At 33.5% G+C, this 21,208-nt stretch overlaps 1 protein-coding gene across 1 annotated transcript in view; it reads left to right on the top strand.

The window, feature by feature from the left end:
• The window catches only part of LOC126878616 (carboxypeptidase N subunit 2), a 114,056-nt gene extending 94,793 nt beyond the window's left edge, over positions 1 to 19,263 (top strand). Inside the window, exon 2 of the mRNA XM_050641442.1 lies at positions 7,857 to 19,263. Within this exon, the coding sequence (XP_050497399.1) occupies positions 7,857 to 9,749 (1,893 nt within the window). The 3' untranslated portion in view covers positions 9,750 to 19,263. The remainder of the gene's footprint in view (positions 1 to 7,856) is intronic.
• Positions 19,264 to 21,208: the final 1,945 nt, after the last annotated feature.

Raw genomic sequence — 21,208 nt, 5'->3', positions numbered from 1 at the left:
TGATTGTCCAACTGTTGTCCACACTTGTCCAGGCATTTTTTTAATTGTCCACCTTTTATTTATTTAAATTAGCAATAATTATCGTTTTTTAAGTAGTAAAAATTCCAAAAAATGAGAATTTTTGGAAATTTTTTTTCACGTTTGATTGTCCATCAGATGTCCACCCTTGTCCAGCAAAAATTTTTTTTTGTCCACCTTTTGTTTACGAGATACTAAAAAAACGTGAAATAAGGCCCAACACCCCGAAGTCAAAAAAAACGCCCTAAAAACTGATACGTTTGATTGTCCAACTGTTGTCCACACTTGTCCAGGCATTTTTTTTAATTGTCCACCTTTTGTTTATTTAAATTAGCAATAATTATCGTTTGTTAGTAAAAATGCCAAAAAATGAGAATTTTTGGAAATTTTTTTTCACGTTTGATTGTCCATCGAATGTCCACCCATGTCCAACAAAATTTTTTTTTGTCCACCTTTTGTTTACGAGATACTAAAAACACGTGAAATAAGGCCCAACACCCCAAGTCAAAAAAACGTCGTAAAAACTAATACGTTTGATTGTCCAACTGTTGTCCACACTTGTCCAGGCATTTGTTTTAATTGTCCACCTTTTATTTATTTAAATTAGCAATAATTATCGTTTTTTAAGTAGTAAAAATGCCAAAAAATGAGAATTTTTGGAAATTTTTTTTCACGTTTGATTGTCCATCAGATGTCCACCCTTGTCCAGCAAAAATTTTTCTGTCCACCTTTTGTTTACGAGATACTAAAAAAACGTGAAATAAGACCCAACACCCCGAAGTCAAAAAAACGCCGTAAAAACTGATACGTTTGATTGTCCAACTGTTGTCCACACTTTTGTGCAGGCATTTTTTTTAATTGTCCACCTTTTGTTTATTTAAATTAGCAATAATTATTGTTTGTTAGTAAAAATGCCAAAAAATGAGAATTTCTCATTTCGTCTTCTGTGATTGGTAGATGCCGCGTCAAAGAATATCGATCGGGAAAAAATTATTTCGTCATTAGTTAAAGCGGGACAGAGGCCGTTTTCTCCGTTTCCTCCTTCCACTCATTCGCTTTCTGTTCTATGCGTCTCACTCGCACTGCAGAAGCCTCTGTGTCCCCTTAGATGGGAAATATTGCTTGCACCAGGAATTTGATTAAAACTTGCAGTTTACATTTTTCGTTTATTAAAACATTTATCACCGACACTTTTACTATTTTCTATAAACTTATAGAAAAATGAAATGTTGAATGTTTACAAAAATCCTACGGAAGTATATCAATAAACTCACTTATTAATTGTTAGTCGTCTAATTGTCTATTTCTTCGTGATTCTCAAACCTATCATGCATTTTTTTTTCAAAAATGTAAACATATATTATTTTTCGGTTATCCAATCAACATAACTTGAGCATAGTTTCTTCGAATTTTACAATTTAACTTGTGCCTTACTTTTCATTCACAATCAACTATTAAAATATATGACAAGTACCTACTGCATATTAAAAATAGTTATCTTTTTAAATAGTAAGTAACCCATGTGAAAAGTTACAGATGACATACTATTCTCAAAAATGTTGATCATCAAGAAATTTTTCATCCTCGCCTTCAAATTTACAGAAAATTGTCAGCATTTAACGCATCAAATGAATCATACTTCCGAGGAATTTTCTAATATGTTATTATCAAATTATAAATAATTGCGATCAACAAAAAAAAAAGAAAAATAGAAAGTGTACAAATAAAAAAAATGCCAAAATATGTCTAAACATCAGTTGGACAGTAAAATCTATTAGTTTTTATGACCTTTGTTGAAAGTCCAGGTGCTTGGCCTTATTATGGGTAAAATATATTATGTATCATTTTCTAATTATCTCTTAGGCTAAAAATGGACAACGAAAATTTTCTTGCTAAGCAATAGTAAAAGTTAAAAACATCAAACAAACAATAATATATTTCTTCACTAGTGTGGAAAAGTTTTTTTAAACGAATCTGAGGGTTGCAATGCGAGCCGAAGGCGAGCATTGTAAGCAGATGAGTTAAAAAAACTGTTCCACACTAGTTAAAAACGATATTTTATTCAACAATGTGTGAAAATGCGAATATTGCATCGCTCGAACGTGTGGAAAAGTAACCTTTTCTACACGGCGTTGAATAAAAATATCATTTTTTGGAATTCGCATTCATGATCCATTGTTGCTACCAAATTAAAAAATATTGCTGAGAAAAAACCAATGTTTCACAAGTAATGAAAATGTCTGAACACGAATGGACAACTTTTGGACAATCCAAAGCTGTTAGTCCTGACAACTTTTTCTCGAATTCGGAAACTTCTACTCCTTCCCTGTCCAAAAAATTTGTTTCAACTACTTTTTCAAAAAAGGTGGACAAAAAAAACTTTTTGTTGGACAAGGGTGGACATTCGACGGACAATCAAACGTGAAAAAAAATTTCCAAAAATTCCCAATTTTTGGCATTTTTACTAACAAACAATAATTATTGATAATTTAAATAAACAAAAGGTGGACAATTAAAAAAAATGCCTGGACAAGTGTGGACAACAGTTGGACAATCAAACGTATCAGTTTTTACGACGTTTTTTTGACTTCGGGGTGTTGGGCCTTATTTCACGTTTTTTTAATATCACGTAAACAAAAGGTGGACAAAAAAAATTTTTGCTGGACAAGGGTGGACATTCGATGGACAATCAAACGTGAAAAAAAATTTCCAAAAATTCTCATTTTTTGGCATTTTTACTACTTAACAAACGATAATTATTGCTAATTTAAATAAATAAAAGGTGGACAAATAAACAAATGCCTGGACAAGTGTGGACAACAGTTGGACAATCAAACGTATCAGTTTTTACGACGTTTTTTTGAGTTGGGGTGTTGGGCCTTATTTCACGTGTTTTTAGTATCTCGTAAACAAAAGGTGGACAAAAAAAATTTTTGCTGGACATGGGTGGACATTCGATGGACAATCAAACGTGAAAAAAAATTTCCAAAAATTCTCATTTTTTGGCATTTTTACTAACAAACGATAATTATTGCTAATTTAAATAAATAAAAGGTGGACAATTAAAAAAATGCCTGGACAGGTGTGGACAACAGTTGGACAATTAAACGTATTAGTTTTTACGACGTTTTTTTGACTTCGGGGTGTTGGGCCTTATTTCACGTTTTTTAGTATCTCTCGTAAACAAAAGGTGGACAAAAAAAAATTTTTACTGGACAAGAGTGGACATTTGATAGACAATTAAAAAAAACAAAAATTTTTGAAAAAATCGTATTTAGAGGTGCTAACTTCACAGGGCTCGAAACTATTCTAGTAAACTTTGAAAAGTTTCTCTTCTTGGTTGTCGTCTATCAGGGAATTGCAGATGATAAATTATTATTGCTAATAGTACATTTTTGTTATAGTCTCCTAGAACAAAAACTTTACTAATCAGTTCCCCATTACAAAAATTTATATTAGTAATGGTAACAAAGCAATTCCAACTATAAAAATAATATAATGTCTAATGTTTAAGCAAGTTTAGTCTCAAAGCCATAGCCAACTAGATAGAATATGGTTTGTTTTTATTAATATTTTATGCACCAACAATCTTAACAACGTAGGCATTTTGGTATCTCATCCAATATTAATAAATTAAGGATCATTCTAGATTAACATGTATTTAATTTCAAAAAGTTATTTATGATTGAATATTTTCACGGCAAACCTAATAAAATTTCACGTAATTTTTGTTGCATTTAATGTTTAGCTTAAATAACTACGAATAACTTACAAATTAAAGCAGTTAGGTATAGGGAATGCTTAAGAAATAAAAAAGTACTATAACATATCATTTCACTACAATACTAAAATACAGGGTGTTCCATTTAAGAAAACTCAGAAAATACTCATTCCGAGTTTCGACCAACCCTGTATATTCAAAGTAAACATTTCGCTATATTAATAATTTTTAATAATATTAGACTATATTGAAAATCACTTGAGCATAAATGGAGTTTTTTTTATATCAAATCAGTACAATTCTACAGGGTGTGAAGTTTGCTACAAAATCTATAAAAAACTGTAATTATTTTTTAAACTGCCCTGTATAATATTACAAAACCTCATATTATAAGAAAGAGGACATGGAGCAGAATCCAAAAACGTAAAAATATACAGGGTGTCCTATTTAAAAAAAACGAAGTTACAATCAACTTCCGGTATAACCTGAAGTAGCAAAGAGACCGAAATATTTTCATTAAATAGTTCATACCTCAAAACCCCTGCATTCCAATTTTCATGATTCTCTTACCTTTAGTTCTCGAGATATTTATAATAGGCCCTTTATCTGCCTCACCCTATATATCTCCCATTATTGACAAGTTGGCGGGGAGTTATTATGGCTTATGAAATATTAGGATATTATGACTAGCTATATAGACAAAAAAACTGTTAAGATATAAAAAAATTAAAGAAGGGAAAAACCGTAACCAAAGAAAACAGTCCAAAAAATATATGATGAATCTATAATACAGAATAAGTTCATGAAGAATTGCCTGTCTACCCTGAACGCATCAGTCAATCAATCACAACAATTAGTATCTTGATTGATTGTGTCGAACATTGTTTATTTGTTAACTAAACTATCTACAAATATCTAGCAGTACTATAAAGCTTAAACAATTCTTCTTATTTCTGGCCAGCGTCATTGCTTCTATCCACGTTGTTATCCTTTTTGCCTAGGCTTCTATCCCATGTTTGCCGTGGTCTACCTTTCTTCTTTCTTTTTTGCGTTTTTGCCTGCCAAATTTCTTTCACCAGTTTTGTATAATCCATTCTTTGAAGATGACCCAACCAACTTGCCCTCTTTCTTTAAATTCTAAGGGAACTCTATTTCCAAATTTCCTCTTATTTAAGTGTTCCATAGTCTATCTCTTGTGGTAACTCCTCGAACTCGCCTAAGGTATTTCATTTCTAGTGCCTGTATTTTACTGTTTTGTTTTTTTGTTAAAACCCACGACTCGCAACCAAAGGTTAATACAGGCCTATATATTGACGTGAACACATTAATTTTTTCATTTTCGTGTTGCAAAGAAATTGAGAATGTTTATACATTTTTAATTCATTTACTCTTTTGTTTGAGTATTAAGGAATCTTTCTTGTTGGAGCTTTTACCACGCTGAACAGATGAGTTGTGAATTATTTAAAATTCTCTCATTTTAATTTCCTCGGCATCCTGTATGATTTATAAATTTTGAAAATCTCAGGAGGTGTAACCAAATAAAGTATTCCACCCGTTGTCAATCTGGTGATATGGAGACGATGTTTATTGTCGTTCTCTGTGCTACTTCGATTAATAACTTACTTTGTTTTTCGGTAGATAACCCTAGTTTATCCGTGACATTTCTTTCTTCGCAATTCGGAAAGGCCTAAAGTGGTACGTGGAAGAATCTGAGAGAAGTGGATATGGGATTACTGATGAGGGGGAAACAACCCCCGAAACCGGTATAGACTCTTCCTGCACTCTCAGATTTGACCATAGTATTATGCAGCTGCTGCATTTTCGTGTTGCAAAGAAATTGAGAATGTTTATACATTTTTAACATTAATTTTTGTTTTTCTTGTCATTTTTTTTATTTATGAATTTATTGCTGATTGCATAGTATAAGTTCATCGCTTGTTGAATTCTATTATTAATTTCTGTTTCCTGCCTTCCGTTGCCTAGAAGTAAGTATTGGAAGGTTCATAAGTATTGGAAGGTTCGTGCTTGTTCTATTCCCTTTTTGATACTTATCTTTTCTTCTTCTTCATTTTCTCCAATGACCATAACTTTTGTTTTATTTTTATTAATTGTCATTCCATATTTTTTTAGTATTTTGTCCCATATTTCTTTGAGTTGTTTCTCATTTTCGGCCAATATGACGACGTCGTCAGCGAATACTACTTGTGAAATGTCTACTCTTCTGAAATTTCTATAACCCACATGCATTTTTTTTACTTTTACGCTACATTACTTAATTATCTCATCCGTGTATATTACTGTGTGAAGATGATTTACAACGTATGCTGCACCAATTTAACATAATCGCCAGAAAATGTAACATGTTAATTTCCTCAAAAAAGACAAAATGCATGGTTATAGCAACAGATCCAATAAGATGTAAATTGGAGCTGGAAGGTCAGACAATAGAACAAGTGATGGAGTTTAAATACCTAGGCATCACACTATCTAGCTACGGGAGGCTCGAAACAGAAGTGGAAGATCAAGTGAATAGATCAAACAGAGCCGTAGATTGCCTGAATGACACAATATGGAGAAACAAAAATATCGGAAAATAAATGAAAGGCAGAATTCACAAAACAGTCATCAGACCAATAATGACATACGCGGCAGAAACACGACCCGACACAGAGAGGACAAAAAGATTGCTCGAAACAGCGGAGATGAAAACCCTTCGAAAAATCGATGGTAAGACTCTATGGGACAGAGCTAGAAGTACAGGTATACGACGGAGATGCAAGGTGGATAACATGAATAACTGGGTAAGAAACAGAAGAATAGAATGGAATGACCACATAAGCCGAATGACAACAAATAGGGTAATCAGGACAGCGAGAGACGGTTCCCCAATAGGAAGACGATCAGTGGGAAGAACACGAAAACAATGGAACGACAACTTACTAGAGGCACATTGAAAAAACAGACAGTCATGTCTATACAAAAAGAAGAAGAAGAAGAAGAATAAGAAGAAGAAGAAGAAGAAGAAGAAGAAGAAGAAGAAGAAGAAGAAGAAAGTGTACATTATAATAGTGTTGGACTTTATCCTCCTCCTTGTCTCAGACCCTCGTTTTAAGTAAATGGGTTTGATGTTCTCTTTTGACCGATGACATAATTCATATTCTTGTGTAAATGTTATTAATTACTCTTATCATTTTGTTACTAATACCTCTCTTCTCTACTATTTCCCATTATTTTGCCTTGGTACCATGTCAAAAGTCTTTTCAAAGTTTATGTACATCATATTATATTTTTCCTGTTGCTGATATTTTTCTATTGTTTGATTGATGTTAAATCTAATATTTACAGGGTGTCTGCGTAACTTGGAACCAAATGGGAAACTTTTTTAATATCAATTTTACGAAAAAAAGTCATTCTTTATAAAGTGCTCTGCATAGTCTAAAACCTAAGATTCAATCATCAGATATCAAATTTTGTCAACAGTATTAACAAACTTGGATAACTGATGGTTGCATCTTGAGGTTTAGACCATGCACAGATTTTTATGAAGACTAACTTTTTTTCCTAAAATTATTAATAAAAGAGTTATTACATGTCTAATAAATAAAAATGATGTTCGGAATCGGTAATTTAGGAAAATTTCAGAAATTTTTTTTCACGTAGAAGGTTGTTATTGCATATTTGAATATGGTTTTTAATTACAAATAACTTTTCATAATAAACTTTTTTGATATTTTGAAATATAAAGGTAGCTTGCTCTTGAACGAAATTAATATTTTTTGACATACCTCGTATACTGTTGACAAAATTTGATATATGATGATTGCATCTTAGGTTTTAGACTATGCAGAGCACTTTATAAAGAATAACTTCTTTTCGTAAAATTGATATTAAAAAAGTTTCCCATATGGTTCCAAGTTACGCAGACACCCTGTATAATATGATCATGGGTGGTTCTGCTTTTTCTGAATCCGCTTTGTGCTGCCTCGAGTGTGCTTTCAATTTTACAATAGGCTTTACAATAGTATCTTATGTATCTACTTGATAGTAATTATTTTTTTAATTACTATTATTTTTAGTATTTTTTAACTGTATTACTAACACTAATTATTTTTTTTAGGTAATGGGTCTAGATATGTCCATCAACAGCCTAGAGAAAATTCCATTGGGACTAAGATATTACACTCACCTAACATATGTAAATATGTCACACAACCGGATAGCAATCTTGGACCACCAAGACTTTGATGGATTGTCCAATCTAACAACGTTGGACCTGTCCTTCAACAATTTTCTAGACTGGAGAGATATGCAAGCCCAAACATTTGTGAATTTAAAAAAATTAGTGTCGATGAACTTTTCTGGAAACCCTCTAAGGGTTCTCTCGATATCGCATTTTAATTTGCAACCTTTAAAGAGCCTTCGACTAAATAACTGTTCCATTGAAGCAATACCTAAGGGATTTATTAAAGGTATTCCTCATTTAGAAGAACTGTATTTATCACATAACCCAATTGGCAGCTTAAAAGTAAATATGAGCTCAAAAACGTTAAAAGTGTTCGACTTGAGCAACTGTCGCTTAAGTCGGGTCAGTGAATATGCGTTTACGTACCTAGAAGCATTGGAAACACTACATCTAAACAAAAACAGATTTCTTAGGAATGTTACTATTAACTCAGAGACATTAGTGTATTTAGATTTATCTGACAGCTTTTTAGAGAGTGTACCACATGGTAGTATGCGCGAACTTAAAAGCTTAAATTTATACGGAAATATGTTACGAGAATTAAAAAATAACAAATTTATAAACACTCCAAACCTCGTAACCCTTAATTTGTCTCTAAATGCAATTACCTCTATAGATAGGAATACATTTAGGGGTTTGGAATACGTTAAAGCTATAGACCTGTCATTTAACAAACTCATTGCTTTACCTGTAGGCGCTTTCCTCGCTACCAAGAGCTTAATAAGATTAAATGTATCCCACAACTATTTATCTTCAATAGATAATTTGCACAGCGTATCATTGAATGGTTTAGATGCCAGTTATTGCGAAATTAGCACTGTTTCACAAGATTCATTGTCCAGACTGCCAAAGCTATCTTACTTATCATTAAAAAGAAATTTTATAACTACATTGCCAGACTATTGGACAGCTCAATATCTCCGCTCATTGGACTTAAGCGACTGTAGGATCAAAGCTATCAACAATAAAACTTTCTCAGAAATGTCTTCTTTGCAAGAAATTGATCTTTCCAGTAATCGTCTAACAACAATCCACTATACCAATTTTCCTCGAAATATACTAATAATATCAATCACAGATAACTTATGGAGATGTGATTGTTCAGTGTTGAAGGAAACCTACGAATGGTTGCAGCTTCATGGTTCTTTCGTCGATGAACTGATCTGTGATTCTCCTGAACATTTAGATGGGCAAAATTGGTTAATGGCATGCCAGTCACAATGGTATCCATCCTCGGAAAAGAAGGATCACCTATGGTGGTACTCAATTGCTTTACTAATATCAATGCTAGTTCTTCTCTTGACTATAGTAGCATTAAGAAAAATAAATGAAGTAAGAGAAAAAAGATACCAAGAAATAGAACAACGAAGACTGCAGCAAGAAAGAGAAGCCCGGGAATCCCGCGAGAGGATGTTGCAAATGCAAAGAGAGTATAGAGAAGAAACCAGTCAAAATGCTCCAGATCCCAGAGAAAGTCAGGGCCCCCCGTCGTACACAGACGCCTTACTTCTGCCAAGACTTGACTCATCTCACCCTAGCTTAGCAGGTAGCTACGTCTCATTTGGTTCTAGAGGAAGCCTTCACGGCAGCAATCCAGAAGTCAACAAAAAAGGTAAAGTAAGACGAAAGAAAAGGCGAAGAAGGTCCGACGTCCAAAGGCCTTCACTTCCTGTTTCTGAGTCCCAAAGACCTTCAATACGGCAATTTAGTGAAGAGTCTGAGTCTGAAGGGACACCGAGAGAACCTCCCCTTGAAAGCGATTTTTGACCTGTAAATGTTAAGTATTAGATCAAATACCAAAGAAGAGCGAGTGTTTTATCGAAAATAGTCGCTTAGTAGTAATTATGAGGAAGTAAAATATTTCGATGGACATTTTCAAAGTTGTTCCTTTAAACGGACACCGCACACATTTTATGTAAAATATAATATCACTCATCCTCCTCCTAGGTGCCTTCTCTATTGAGGTTGGCGATCAATATGGCAAATTTCTCTCTGTTCTGGGCTTGATGAATTAAGACATTCCCTGTTGTGTGGGTCCAATCTCTGATGTTTCGGAGCCACGATTTTTTCTTTCTTCTTATACCCCTTTAACCTTCGATTTTGCCTTCTTATATTACCTGGAGCTGCTCAAATTCTCTATGGCGCATTATGTGTCCTAGATACGACGTCTTTCTAATTTTGATTGTATTGACCAGATGAGGACGTGTCTTCATTCTTTCCAGTACTTCTTCATTCGTAATTCTTCTGGTCCAGCTTATTCTTAGCATTCGGCGGTACATCCACATTTCGAATAAACTCAGTTTGTTGACGTCATACTGTTTTAATGTGCAGGTCTCACAGGTCTATATAGTAATAGAGACAACACGTATTCTCAATCTTATTGTGACTGATAGTTTGGGGTTGCAGAGCATTTTACTCATGTTCATGAAACCAGACCATGCTATTTCAGTGTGTCTTCTAATTTCTTTTGAAAGGTGTAGCTGACTATTTAGCTCTCTGCCCAGGTATTTGAGGCTTTGGGAACTCTTAAGGGTGATACCATTTATTTGTATGTTGGGTGTAATTTGTTCAAGGGGGTTCTTGTGGAATACCATGATTTTGGTTTTGGAAAGGTCAATGTCCAAACCCAGCCTATGACTTTCTTCTGATAATAATATGTCCATCAATATTTTTAGTTGCTCTTCTGTTTTCGCTAATACTACGGTGTCATTGGCATATCTTATATTGTTAATGATGATTGTTAAGATAATATCACTCAAATGAAATAAAATTTACATTGATAGATTGTTGTCGCAAATGCAAGCATTTCATATGAGTGCGCCAACTCTGAATTTTGAATAATAACGGCCTAAATTGATATAAATGAATATAAAATCAATTGGGAATTTAAATGAGTCAAAGAGAGAAAAAAGATTTCCGGAATCGCCACTTCATAAATATTTAAGACAAAGGGTTATAGATAATAAAGTAGGTATAATTTGGCCAGGCATACAAAAGTATATATTCCGTTAATCTGCTTAGCTCATGCTGGGTAATATCGTTTGAATAACCACTACACTAATAATATTTATAAATAAGTTTTGTGGACTTCAGAAAACGTGATTTCGATTAACTTTTAATTACAATTTACGCCATTATTAATTAAAATTCATAGTTTGCGCGAGGATATGAAATGAGTGTAATTTCGATACCAATCTACTCATCTAAATGTTGTTTCATTTAAGTGAGGTTATATTTTCAATAAGATTTGTGCGGTGTCCTTTATGCAGAATCGAAGTGTCCAAATAAGCTATTGGGCAATTGCCTGTTGTTTTCTAAACTCTTTTCGCACTGTTCAGAAAACACATTCGTTAAATAGCGACGTATATTTAGCATCAGCTTTAAGAAACTGGTATTGTTGAGAGCAAATAATTATCTCTAATGTATTTTGTGACATTATAAACCAATGACTTACCTATGCCTTTTCATTACGGCACTTCTTGAACACCACTTTCCTACATAATCAACTATACTAAAATTACAATAAAGATGCACTAGAAATAAACAAACCAACACACGTTGAATGTTACAAGGAGCACTCCCAAGTCATGATATATATATATATATATATATATATATATATATATATATATATTGATGTGATCTTGATTATTGATATGAGATAATATTTTTATATGTCATTTAATTTAATCAATGCATTAATAATAATCTAATTAATTTACCAGATCACATATCAATATGTTTTCAATCTCAGGGCTTTTTATAAAATTAATTACTTACTTACGTGGCTTCTAAGTATTTCACAATGGTTCCTAATCGGGATAGGAAAGAAAAGAGTAAAATAATAACACATATGGGTTACAATTGTAATCAAAATATTGTTTATTTTATTTAAATGGCAATCACTGCTTAATATTTGCTATATCTTATTATTCTTAAACATAACATTTACACATGGGAATCTTATTTCCTTTTGGTTTCCAATTGAAAGTTTTTATTAACATTTAACTATTATGATTTATTAGCAACAATTCTATTTAAGTTTGATGAAGCTTTTCTGATATTATTGATTATGTTTCTTCAATTTTAAATGTGGTATTTAATACGAAAAACCCATACATTCATGTCCAAACAAATGAGACTGACCTTTTTCTGGTGAACTGAGAATGTCTTCACACAAGACCCGTTTCCTGCTATCCTTGGCTGCAATCAAAACCTCGTCCTGGCTTCCAGTAATGTTCTCCTTTGAAACTAGCTCGTATAGCTCTCGTTTCCTGCTTCTGTCGCGATGCTGTGTTCTACCTTTTTCGAAACTGCAATCAGCTACCGGGAACTCTTGGCTCAAGGAGGTTCTTTTACTCTCAACCTGGCCTACCTCTCGTTCCACGATAGATACTCCACACTCACGGAACTACACCGGCTTTCTCACTCTCCGTACACTACCGTCTACTACTGGACTTCCTTCTCGACAGCTCAAAACATTCTGATCTCTATTTGTCATTCATTCCCCTACTTTCTAAATATCCCTTCCAGATTCACAAATCAAACTTCCACCACCAACTCTCATTCGCAGTATTCCTCAAAACCAATTTTTAATCTTTCTAAATATGCTTAATGGATTTCAAAGGAAAAATAGTTAATTCCCATTCTAAAATTACTTTCTACTAATTACAAAATTTAATGATCTATTATCTACTTCCACTAAGTCTTATTTAGCATCGGCTAATGATCGAACCTTCCGCGAACAACGATAATGACCTATTATCGATTTCACTTGAGTCTTATTTAGCATAGGCTAATGATCGAACCTTCCGCGAACAACGACAATGGTACGCGCCATTCACTTTGTTCATTCTAAGCGCATTGTCCCGAGTTTCGTTTAATCACTTCTTAAAATTAAATATAACAATTTGTTGTATACAGGTTGTTCTAAATTTATATGCCCGTGGTTGAGAAAATTGAAAATATTTTATATTAAATTGAATTCTGTTTATAATTATCAAAATTTAATTTTCATATCAAATAGAAATATAACAATATATATATATATATATATATATAAATTGTAAATCCTAAATCATGATTTACAATGTTTATACATTGTAAATTATGATTTTAGAGTGTCCTGGTAACATTCAACGTGTCTTGGTTTGTTTATTTCTAGTGTATCTTTATTGTGATTTTAGTATAGTTGACTTTTTGTTATTTAAGTCAGTCTCTTAGAATTTCTTAATCCATTTCATTCATTCTGGCACCTCTAGAACATATTTTTTTTTAAATATCAACGAGTTATTCTAAAAAAAATTTTCTTGGTACTTCAAATAACCACAAAGTATAAATTGACATAACCAATAGAGTAAAACTGTCATTTAAAGATAAATATAGAGCTTTGGTAATGTTGCCTGACAGATCTTTTTTGTGCGCCTGACATCTAAAGCCTGCTATCCATATAGGAGAAATATTTGTGGCCTGATCAAGTGTTCAAAAGATCTATTCTAAGAATTATGGCATTGGAGAACAATTCCTGGTTTCTATTTTGTACTAGATGATGTCTGTTAGCAGTGTCAAATCAGAATACCTGTAATACTCTGAGTGCAGTCTTTTGAAGCTCCAAGACTATTTTTGTATAGCGAGCAGAACGTTATTAGCATTTTTGTTTGCATCTGAAACGGAATATTTTCCTAGTAAGCTACACAAGGTCTTTTATTTTCAGAAATCCTTCATTATGAGGGTTTTTGGTACACCGCAAAATGGCAATAGTCTAGTCCAATAAAAGGAGTATTAGTGGCTTCTTTTACAAGGCTGTTAGCAATTTCATTACCAACAGTTTCCATGTACTCTTCCACAATGAGGTTAATTTGTTCTACCCTATCAGTTGTTTAAATGACTATTGTGTTTCCAAACTATTACTAACTCATATAAAGTCGCATACTTTATAACCTTCAGTTCATCCTGGCTCTCTAAGGAAATGGCTATTTTGGCTCTAAGGAAGATTATTATAATTCTTGCTTTATACAATGTAGGGCTTTGGATAGTCTAGCTTTAGTACCACTAAGGTCTATTCATATTCCTTTTGTTTTTGATCCATCAGTGTAAACCATAATGCACCTATTTTACCCTTCTTACTTGTACATATTTACAAGGAATGTCTAGCATTACCTCTAAGACTGCAGTGAGCTATGCCACGGTTTCGTTGTACTCATGATTCCTGAACATGCAAGTCTTTCCATTTTTTGCAATTATGTTATTACCTTTTGCTATGTTGTTTCGCTCCACAAAACCAGCATATCACAAGCAAATATGTTCTTATAGTGTCCGACTGGTTGGTTACTAGGTTTGTATACCTTTTTCTGCTGCAGCAGTCTTAAACTCCAATAGGGTGTTATCAAATATATATCAATGTATGAGATAATGTCACTTTTTCTCAAGAGATGGTTTTTTTGAGATGTAGAACAAGAGAATGCAAAGCACCTACGGTGAATTTGCCTTGTTGTTTTTCCTGAAGTACTTGTAAAGTATTCATTTCTTATGTAAGTGCTCTCATACTCTTTAGAAGAAAGAAGGCTAGACTAATAGGTTTACATGACTTTGGTACTTCCGGATAAGGTTTTCCTCTGATAGGAATTGATCAGACCATAACTGTGGTTACTCCTTTGAAACATAACCTAAAATAACACTCATCTTGAATATTTTGTCAAAAATGAGGCAGTAGGAAAGATTGCATCGTGATGAAATAATGAACAGGAGAATTCCACTTTCTTCCTAAACAAACGAAAGAAACATAGACTAATTGTCATATTCTATTTATATTATTTAAAATGTGAGAGGAACGTTGTAGTTTTTAAGATATTTACTGTATAAACAATTATTGTAATATTTAACATCTACCAAATTATATGTAAAAATAATTTCAAATAGCTATATAGTTTCATAATAGTATGTATATAAAGCACAAAGTTACATAATATTGACCGAGAGTAACAGTTACTGCATGTTGCGAGAAAGTAAAGGTCAGCAGTTACGCGAGAGCAATAATGTTGCTAGTAGTATACACAATATTTTTTCCACGGACGCTTAATAAAATGGATCTTTTTGAAATTGTTGCCTTTAATAAAATCATTAAAAATAAATATTCCAGTAAACTAAAGCAGCTATATTAGTAATTAGTAGTATTTATAATCGAAGCTAAAATTGCATTCGGTATACTATTTACTAATAATTCCTGAGCATATAGTATTTTTGGACTGTATTCTGATGTAAACTCTTGATTATTGTGGCGAGAATATTCACATAATATGTAAATATACAGTATTGTTAATATTTTTCCGAAAAATGGGCGCTTTCAGTGCAATAAGTTAGATTTTTGATTTTCCATTAATCAGTGTAAATTTCAATATAACGTCGCGATGTTTTAAAATTAATTCATTTGTTCGACTGTAATACCTTTACTGCTGGCTATCGCACAAACGATGCAATCCGATGGAGCACCTCAGTTCACTGCAGTCGAACAAATGAATTAAATATGAAACATCGCGAGGTTGTCTGGAAATTGACACTGGTTAATTGTAAATCAAGAATCTAACTTGTTGCATTGAAAGTTCCTATGTTCCGAAAAAAGATTTCCAATACTGTATACATTATATGGCTCCGGTAAAATTTTCTACATTTCTAAATTTTTATTAATAAGTTTTGTGGTTCAAATATTTAACAACGTCTCTTGTCTTTATCATCCGGAAAGCCAAAATCTTAATGGAATAAAATGGGCATATAATCTGCAATGAACAACGCTATAGTATGCTTCGAACCGTACTACAGGCAAGGTGTTCGGAAAACAAGGAAAAAGAAGTTAGCCTAGCTGCACAAGCTAAGAAAATCTATTAAAAATAGCCAGGATGGTATCAAACATCTGTAACGGGGATAGGCCATCCAAGGAGATGAAGATATTGTTTGTTGTGGATATCGTTTACATCCCTATAATTAGAAACAGCTATGCTATAGTAATGTATATTAGAGTTTACCAACATGAAGATATAATTTTACATTAGTTGAAAAGTTTCAACATTCTCCATCTCAGAAAGAACTAGAACAGATATAACCGGAACTCAACAACGTAAGTCAACAATACGGACTAACAATGAATACAAACAAAAAGAAGTCACAAACATAGCTAGGTTAGCAACAGCAAAATGGACTCCATGAAATGAATTCCATGGACAGCACATCGTACAAATGAGTCTCTGCTTCAGGAACTAAATATTAATACCATACGCATTACAACATTAAACAGAAATGTTCTGAGGTAAAAAATCAAAAATGAATGACCATTTTCAATTTCGTTGCAAAACGAAAATACAGCCGCACCATAGTCTAGTCCAATCAGAGAGTGCAGCAAGCACCTCTACCGGTTTCGAAACTTATTAGTCTCTCATCAGGAGGCACATATGCTGCTCTCTCTGATCCAACCAAAACAAACCCCGGCGTGCAGTCACGGATTGCAACGAACGAAATGGCATAGATGCCCTAGCGGCAACTGCTAGCAAAAGACTAAGTTTTCAATCTAATGTCATATAAAACAACATAATGTTACTCTACATCCCAGCAGACTGAAAACAATGGGAACCTTCTCTGGTTACACCTCCGAGGCTTCTACAATTTGCAAGCCATAACGGATGCTGAAACTAAGTGAGATGAGGGAATTTTACAATTTATAATTCACGTCCCATCTGCTCAGCGCGGTAAAGTTCCAACGAGAATGGTTCCCTTCGTATTCCAATCAGAGTAAACATGTAAATCAAAAATGAATAACCTGGTGTAACCAGAGAAGGTTCCCATTGTTTTTAGTCTGGTGGGATGTAGAGTAACATTATGTTGTTTTATATGCCATTAGATTGAAAACTTAGTCTTTTACTAGCAGTTACCTCTAGGGCATCTATGCCATTTCGTTCGAGAGAGCAGCATATGTGCCTCCTGATGAGAGACTAGTAAGTTTCGAAACAGGTAGAGGTGCTTGCTGCACTCTCTCTCTTATTGGACTAGAATATGGTGCGGCTGTATTTTCGTTTTGCAACGAAATTGAAAATGGTTATTCATTTTTGATTTACATGTTTACTCTGATTGGAGTACGAAGGGAACCATTCTCTTTAGAACTTTACCGCGCTAAGCAGATGGGACGTGAATTATAAATTGTAAAATTCCCTCATCTTCCTTAGTCTCAGCATCCGTTATGGCTTGCAAATTGTAGAAGCCTCGGAGGTGTAACCAGAGAAGGTTGCCATTGTTTTCAGTTTGGTGGGATGTAAAGTAACGTTATGTTGTTTTATATGCCATTAGACTGAAAACTTAGTCTTTTGTTCTGATGTAATTTGATCATATATCTAGAAGGAAAGAGGTCATGGAAAGGTTGATCGTCGAAGGCAGAAGATCAAGAGGCAGATCTCCTTCGCGGTAGTCTGATCAAATTAAAAAAATCATAGGACTCTCCCTTCCAGAAGCATCTCAAAAAGTTCAAAATAGAGTTGAGTGGTCAATCAAACATCATGATGTTATCATATCTTTGCGTAGGATAACGGACTGAGGAGGAGGACTTCACACAACAGTCTGCACATTTGATACAACCTAGAAAATGTGGTGTTTAGCATCCACTAAATTGATTAGTTGATACCCGTGTTGTGCTGCCCCCCCCCCACTTGCAAACATTAAAAAACAAATAGCGCTGATTTATGAGCTTTCATATTCCGCACATCAAAGGGCTGACTCAGCCCCCCCCCGCACTACTTAAAAATAAGGATATTGAATCGATTTTGCGGCAGAATTACGAGCTATTTATGAGCTCTTTCGAAGTGATATAGTTTCGATTTTTGAGCTCATCCCCTTTACCCCCAAACAACCCTTTAATTGATTTAACTTAAGAGAAACATGCTGAAAGAAATTAAAATATATCGTATCGCGTGTATAATTCCTATATATTCTAAGAATAAACTCTTAAATCACGCGCATTTCGATTATTGAGCTACAACTCCTTCGCAAGTAAACCACCCCATCTTCCCGGCTTAAGAGAGAGTTGAACTTAAAATGCATTAAATTAATTATTTGGCGACTACATATCATTTAATAATTTATGAGCTCCCAAAATACGCGCATTTAGATTATTAAATTGCAATTCCTTTTATATAGTGCAGTCACTGAAGTTAAAAATTAACTATTACCTTCAATTTCGGTGAACCTTCATCGATTTTCACGAAAATTGGTGAGTGGTTATAGGATACCTCAAGAAACAAAGGTGATATGGTGCTATCTTGCGCCTTTACCCTGAGGGTGGATACCGCCCCTTCTTGGGGGTGAAAATTATAGAATATATAAGCTATAAGAATTATACCCGCGATACGATATATTTTAATTTTTTCAGCATTTTTCTTTTAAGTTAAATCAATTAAAGGGTTGTTTGGGGGTGAAGGGGATGAGCTCAAAAATCGGAACTATATCATTTCAAGAGCTCATAAATAGCTCGTAATTCTGCCGCAAAGATCGATTCAATATCCCTATTTTTAAGTAGTGGGGGAGCTGAGTCAGCCCCCTCCCCCACTAAAATATTAAATTCCTGCTCAGTGTAACGAGCTCAAAATTTTTTATGTGCGGAATATGAAAGCTCATAAATAGCTCATAAATCAGCGCTGTTTGTTTTTTAATTTTTGCAAGTGGGGGGGGCCAGCTCAACATGGGTTTAGTTGATGATGACTAGCGTCTTGAAATAATTGCAAATTTTCTGCGAATTAACCATATTTATTATGTATTAATGATTCTCATATAATATCTAATTTCTTGCACCAATTTAGTATGACCGCTTTTACAAGACTTTTGATATCAGAAAGTTTGTTCAGGGTACTACTCTCACTATTTTCTATATTAATCTTTTGACTATTACTTAGTGAAATACAGAAATCATGAGAATTCTTCAGATCGTAAGGTATTATAGCTATAGTAAGTGCTATACACCGACCATCCTCAGGAAATGACAATGACAAATAAAAAATTTTTCATCGAGAGTTTTTTGAAAATACCTAAATTTTTTAAAAAATAGTGTCAAAAATGTATTGCGTAATTGCGATATTGTCAATAAATTTATTAGTAGATCCCATTAATCTCATTTAATATATTATATTTTTTATTTATTTGTTTATTGCAGTACAAAATAACTAATCAATAAAAATATACGCAATGTTAATATAATCTAAAAATGTGATAATACTTTTGTTAAATAGTTAATAAATTGTTTCAAAACTGACTACTAGATGATTATTTCATAGATTAGAATAGCATTTGAATTAGTATTAAAAATGCTAGTTGCTAAGTTACAAGAAAAGAATACTAAACACAGTGAGCAAAGAAAAAGGGCCAAATGGACAATGAGAACAAACCAGAAAACGAAGTATCGGAATCAAAGGACATGATTTTAAATATTAATAACGAAATTGAAGATGCTATATCTCCTGAGGTAAAATATTCCTGAAACAAACTGAACTTCTATTAGGATTTCCGGGTAAGGAATATTTTAGGGAAACACCATTCAAGGTTAGAAACAATACATTAGTACCTGTTTACAAAAAGAAGGCAGATACAATGTATAAACTACAGGTCCATGAAACTACTTGGTCACACCATGAAAGTATGGGAGAGAGTAATTGATAGACGGATATGTGAAAAAACCGAAATATCCAATAATCAGTTTGGCTTTATGCATGACAGATTAATAACAACAGATGCAATTTTCATTATCAGACATCTGACGAAAAAATACAGGAATAAAGAAACAAACGGTCATATATGATTTATTGATTTTGAAAAAGGAGATGCATAAGTGCGCATCGAGAGATTTTGTGGTGGGCACTTAATAAGAAAGGAGTCCCAGGAGATAATGTAAATATGGTGAGAGACATGTATGAGTCAGTTTGGACAGATGAGGGATATGCTGATTATTTTCATGTGAAAGTAGGATTGCACCGAGGCTAGGTGCTTATTTATTATATATTTTCATTAGTTCTGGATCAGATAACAGCGAAACTACAGGATAATGTATGCTAATTATGCAACGTTAGTATAGTAGGAGAGTTAAAGCGATTTAGATCAAAACTGAAATAGTGGAGATAAGCTATTGTGCAAAAACGTTTAAAACTTGGTAGAACAAAAATAGAGTATTTGGAATATACAGGGTGTTTGGTAAAGAATGGGCCATAGCTTAACCTTAGATTTCTGAGCTTAAATATGTCGATTTAAGCTAACTTACCTTAGTACAAAAGTTAATAATAACCTAAATACAGGGTGTCAAAGTTAAACTTTTGTTTTATTTATTTTTGAATATTTCGTGACAGGCATGGGACAACAGCACGAAATTTGGTAAGTGGTGCTGGTATTGTACAGTCTACTAAATTATGTCAAACAAACGTTTCTGGCTACTACCAGAGGCGTACGACGGGGAACGTGAATGGTTGACCCTTCCCAAATTCAACGCCACTGGCGGAATTGCTATATATGGCAAAATATTTGAAGCTAAAAACGAAGGAGCATAATACATTAATCAAAATAAGTGTGACTTTTCATTTTTAACTTCAAATATCTCGAAAACTAATGACTTTATCGTTACGAATGAGGAGTATATTATTTGCATAGAAAGTATTGGAGAATCTAAAAATTATGCTATAATAGCAGTTTCATCAGTGGCGTAGAATTTGGGAAGGGTCAACCATTCACTTTCCCCTGTCGTACGCCTCTAGTAGTAGCCAGAAACGAATATTTAACATAATTTAGTAGGGTGTACACTAGTGTAGAGTGCCAACTCTTTCTGCCAAGTATCACACGGATATGTTAAATTATTTTAAAGTATTTTTTTTAATAATTTATTTTTTATTTAAAACTTTAAGAACTATCTGTGCCCGGTACTATAAAACTATTTGATATATCCTTGTGGTACTTGGCAGAAAGTGTAGGTACTGTACACCCTACTAAATTATGTTAAATAATCGTTTGTGCTTAATACCAGAGGCGTACGATAGGGGAAAGTGAATGGTTGACCCTTCCCAAATTCTAGGCCACTGATGAAACTGCTATTTTAGCATATTTTTTAGATTCTAAAATACTTTCCATGCAAATAATATACTCTTCATTCGTAACGATAAAGTCATTAGTTTTCGAGATATTTGAAGTTAAAAATGAAAAGGACATTTTGATTAATG

Source organism: Diabrotica virgifera, chromosome 10, assembly GCF_917563875.1.
Source record: "Diabrotica virgifera virgifera chromosome 10, PGI_DIABVI_V3a".
NCBI classification, from domain to species: Eukaryota; Metazoa; Arthropoda; class Insecta; order Coleoptera; family Chrysomelidae; genus Diabrotica; species Diabrotica virgifera.
The sequence above is the reverse complement of the archived record's forward strand: the minus strand, read 5'-3'. Positions and strand labels throughout refer to the sequence as shown.